Consider the following 5,361-nt stretch of genomic DNA (forward strand, 5'->3'; position numbering starts at 1 on the left):
CATACGAGCTAAGTAGGTATGGATGTAGGGCGAGCTCCTATGTCCTGGCAGACGCCTTTCCCCTCCATTTTTTTTTTTTGGCAGAGATTTTTTCATCCACATTGATCGATGCGAATGAAGAAATCTGTGCCGTTCATTTTTTTCTTTCAGCCCAGAGGCTGAACGGAAAAAAAAAATCTCATTACCTGTATGCTCAATATAAGGAGAATAGCAGAAACTCCTAATGCTGGCCATACATGTAATGATTGCGGAGACCACTTAAATGCCAGGGCAGTACAAACACCCCACAACTGACCCCATTTTGGAAAGAAGACACCCCAAGGTATTTGCTGAGGGGCATATTGAGTCCATGAAAGATTTACATTTTTGTCCTAAGTTAGCGGAAAGTGAGACTTTGTGAGAAAAAACAAAAAAAAATCAATTTCCGCTAACTTTTGCAAAAAAAATAAAAAATTCTAGAAACTCGCAGTGCCCCTCACGGAATACCTTGGGGTGTCTTCTTTCCAAAATGGGGTCACTTGTGGCGTAGTTATACTGCCCTGGCAATTTAGGGGCCCATATGTGTGAGAAGTACCTTGCAATCAAAATGTGTAAAAAATGGCCTGCGAAACCCGAAAGGTGCACTTTGGAATATGTGCCCCTTTGCCCACCTTGGCAGCAAAAAAGTGTGACACATCTGGTATCGCCGTACTCAGGAGAAGTTGGGGAATGTGTTTTGGGGTGTCATTTTACATATACCTATGCTGGGTGAGAAAAATATCTTGGTCAAATGCCAACTTTGTATACAAAAATGGGAAAAGTTGTCTTTTGCCAAGATATTTCTCTCACCCAGCATGGGTATATGTAAAATGACACCCCAAAACACATTCCCCAACTTCTCCTGAGTACGGCGATACCAGATGTGTGACACTTTTTTGATGCCAAAGTGGGCAAAGGGGCGCATATTCCAAAGTGCACCTTTCGGATTTCACCGGTCATTTTTTACAGATTTTGATTGCAAAGTACTTCTCACACATATGGGCCCCTAAATTGCCAGGGCAGTATAACTACGCCCCAAGTGACCCCATTTTGGAAAGAAGACACCCCAAGGTATTCTGTGAGGGGCATGGCGAGTTCCTAGAATTTTTTATTTTTTGTTGCAAGTTAGTGGAATATGAGACTTTGTAAGGAAAAAAGAGAAAAATAAAAAAATCATCATTTTTCGCTAACTTGTGACAAAAAAAATAAAATTCTAGGAACTCGCAGTGCCCCTCACGGAATACCTTGGGGTGTCTTCTTTCCAAAATGGGGTCACTTGTGGCGTAGTTATACTGCCCTGGCAATTTAGGGGCCCAAATGTGTGAGAAGTACCTTGCAATCAAAATGTGTAAAAAATGACCGGCGAAACCCGAAAAGGTGCACTTTGGAATATGTGCCCCTTTGCCCACCTTGGCTGCAATAAAGTGTCACACATGTGGTATCGCCGTACTCAGGAGAAGTTGGGGAATGTGTTTTGGGGTGTCATTTTACATATACCCATGGTGGGTGAGAGAAATATCTTGGCAAAAGACAACTTTTCCCATTTTTTTATACAAAGTTGGCATTTGACCAAGATATTTTTCTCACCCAGCATAGGTATATGTAAAATGACACCCCAAAACACATTCCCCAACTTCTCCTGAGTACGGCGATACCAGATGTGTGTCACTTTTTTGCCGCCTAGGTGGGCAAAGGGGCACATATTCCAAAGTGCACCTTTCGGATTTCACCGGTCATTTTTTACACATTTTGATTGCAAAGTTCTTCTCACACATTTGGACCCCTAAATTGCCAGGGCAGTATAACTACCCCACAAGTGACCCCATTTTGGAAAGAAGACACCCCAAGGTATTCTGTGAGGGGCATGGTGAGTTCCTAGAATTTTTTATTTTTTGTCGCAAGTTAGGCCCCATGCACACTGCCGTGTTTCACAGCCATGTGCGGGCCGTGGAACCGCGGCCTGGATCCCTCCTGAGAGCAGGAGCGCACGGCGTCACTGGTTGCTATGACGCCGTGCGCTCCCTGCTGCCGACACAGTACAGTAATACACTGGTATAGATCATACCAGTGTATTACTGTATTGCGGCGGCAGCAGGGAGCGCACGGCGTCATAGCAACTAGTGACGCCGTGCGCTCCTGCTCTCAGGAGGGATCCAGGCCGCGGTTCCACGACCCGCACATGGCTGTGAAACACGGCAGTGTGCATGGGGCCTTAGTGGAATATGAGACTTTGTAAGAAAAAAAAAAAGAAAAAAAAATCATCATCATTTTCCGCTAACTTGTGACAAAAAATAAAAAGTTCTATGAACTCACTATGCCCATCAGCGAATACCTTAGGGTGTCTACTTTCCGAAATGGGGTCATTTGTGGGGTTTTTCTACTTTGGGCATTGTAGAACCTCAGGAATCATGACAGGTGCTCAGAAAATCAGAGCTGTTTCAAAAAAGCGGAAATTCACATTTTTGTACCATAGTTTGTAAACGCTATAACTTTTATCCAAACCATTTTTTTTTTTGCCCAAACATTTTTTTTTTAATCAAAGACATGTAGAACAATAAATTTGGCGAAAAATGTATATATGGATGTCGTTTTTTTTGCAAAATTTTACAGCTGAAAGTGAAAAATGTCATTTTTTTGCAAAAAAATTGTTACATTTTGATTAATAACAAAAAAGTAAAAATGTCAGCAGCAATAAAATACCACCAAATGAAAGCTCCATTAGTGAGAAGAAAAGGAGGTAAAATTCATTTGGGTGGTAAGTTGCATGACCGAGCGATAAACGATGAAAGTAGTGTAGTGCCGAAGTGTAAAAAGTGGCCTGGTCATGAAGGGGGTTTCAGCTAGCGGGGCTGAAGTGGTTAAGGGGTCAGCATTGTATTGGAGGGGGGTTAGCAGTGTATTAGGGGAAGGGGGTTAGCAGTGTATTAGGCAAAGGAGGGATCATCAGTGTATTAGGGGAAGGGGGATCATCAGTGTATTAGATAGTGGAGAGGGGGGCAGTAGTATATTAGGCGCAGTGACTTATGGGGCTGACAGATTTTTTTTCCAGGGCTGCTTTGTATCCCCAGTCCGGCCCTGGAGGTCAAGACACACACCCGACTCGCCCCGCTTGTCCATCATTGGCTGCAGGTGATCACGCAACATCGCTTGGCCTATCCCTTCATACTAACTATGTCGAGCAAAAAAAGAAAGTGGTCGGACGAATATGTACAATATGGATTCACATGTGTAACGGAACGTGATGGGAGTCAGCGTCCTAACTGTATGATTTGCAATGCCAAGTTGAGCAATTCTAGTCTAGCACCGGCAAAACTAAGAGAACACTTCCTTAAGCTGCATGGAGATGGAAAATACAAGAACACAACGCTGGCTGAATTCAAGGTGAGGAGAGCCAGATTCGATGAAAAGGCTAGTCTGCCTGTTCTCGGCTTTGTACCCATCAACAAACCGATCCTCATAGCATCGTACGAAGTTGCTTACCTGATCGCAAAGCAGGGCAAACCCCACACCATTGGTGAAACCAGCTGTGTTGAAGATGGCGAATATCATGCTGGGAAAAGCGGCTGAAGTTAAGTTATCCCAAATTCCTCTTTCAAATGACACCATCAGCGACAGAATAGAGGACATGAGCAAAGACATCTTGGCTCAAATAGTTGCAGATCTGATTTCAAGCCCGGCAAAATTCAGCCTTCAACTCGATGAGACCACAGACGTCTCCAATCTAAGCCAGCTTGCAGTATTCGTGCGCTATGTGAAAGACGACGTGATAAAGGAAGAGTTTTTATTTTGTAAGCCTCTTACAACAACAACTAAGGCAGCCGATGTGAAGAAACTTGTGTATGACTTCTTCAAAGACAACAATCTTTCGTGGGATATGGTTTCTGCAGTTTGTTCGGATGGAGCTCCAGCCATGCTGGGAAGAAAGTCTGGTTTTGGTGCGCTAGTGAAAGCCGATGCACCACACATCATTGTTACGCATTGTATTCTGCATAGGCATGCATTGGCAACAAAAACCTTGCCTCCAAAACTGGCAGAAGTATTAAAAATTGTAGTGGAATGTGTGAACTATGTGCAAAATAGTGCTCTGAGGCACCGCATCTTCAGGGAGCTGTGTAAAGAAATGGGATCTGAATTTGAGTTACTTCTGTACCATTCCAACGTTCGGTGGTTATCCCGGGGACAGGTGTTGAATCGTGTTTTTGCCGTGCGTGTGGAATTAGCCCTGTTTTTGCAAGAGCACCAACATTGTCATGCAGATTGCTTCAAAGATTCTGAGTTCATTCTCATTTTAGCGTACATGACTGATATCTTTGCAGCTCTAAATCATCTCAATCAACAGATGCAGGGCGGTGGAGTCAACATCATCGAAGCGGAAGAAAACCTGAAGGCTTTTCAAAAAAAGCTACCGTTATGGAAACGACGAATAGAGAACGATAACTTCGCAAACTTTCCCCTGCTAGACGACTGTGTAAGTAAGATCGAAGATGTATCTGGAATCAGAGACATTTCTGTACCCACGGAACTGAAGCAAGCAATTGCCACGCACTTAGTTGAGCTTGCAACGTCTCTTGATGGATACTTCCCTACAAGAGAGTCATATCCAGCATGGGTGAGACAGCCGTTCACATTTAGTGTTGAGACAACAGATGTCAATGATGAATACCTTGATGAAATCATTGAACTTCAGCAGAGCCAGGTTCAACAGCAACTCTTCAGAACAACAACGCTCTCAACGTTTTGGTGTCAACAAATGGTAACGTACCCTGTTATTGCTAAGAAAGCTCTGGACTTTTTCATACCGTTTGTTACAACATATCTTTGCGAGCAATCCTTTTCAAGGATGCTGGACATAAAAACGAAGAAAAGGAACAGACTTTGTTGCGAAAATGACATGAGAGTGGCACTTGCCAAGGTAAAGCCGCGCATTTCTGACCTGGTCTCTGAAAGACAACAGCAGAAGTCACACTGATTTGCAGTAAATATTCATTATTATGTTTTTATTTTTGTGTGAAAATCATGTTTTAATGGTTTTGTTCTTTGTTCTTTATGGTTTTGTTCTTTAATGGTTTTATTCACGTTGTGCACCTATGTATAAATATATACCTATGTTTTGAATTTGAAAAAATCATATTTAATTTTTCCAATTAAGAAGGGTTCGGTGAATGCGCATATGAAACTGGTGGGGTTCAGTACCTCCAACAAGGTTAAGAACTACTGCACTAGACCCATGTGCAGCACAAGGCCCCAAAATGTCCTCATCTCGGCTGCACTGACCGGCGTCCAGCCACCGGGTCTAGCCAAAAAGGAGCCTGGGTGCTGAGCAACGAACTGTTGGGCGTACAG

General features: G+C 43.3%; 1 protein-coding gene across 1 annotated transcript; it reads left to right on the forward strand.

The window, feature by feature from the left end:
• The first annotated feature begins 3,553 nt into the window (after window positions 1–3,553).
• LOC122931642 (protein ZBED8-like) lies at window positions 3,554–4,987 on the forward strand. Its single transcript, XM_044285718.1, has one exon. The coding sequence runs from the start codon at window positions 3,554–3,556 to the stop codon at window positions 4,985–4,987; it is 1,434 nt and encodes a 477-aa protein (XP_044141653.1).
• The last annotated feature ends 374 nt before the right edge of the window (window positions 4,988–5,361 follow it).

The sequence above is a fragment of the Bufo gargarizans genome, chromosome 3, assembly GCF_014858855.1.
Source record: "Bufo gargarizans isolate SCDJY-AF-19 chromosome 3, ASM1485885v1, whole genome shotgun sequence".
Lineage (NCBI taxonomy): Eukaryota > Metazoa > Chordata > Amphibia > Anura > Bufonidae > Bufo > Bufo gargarizans.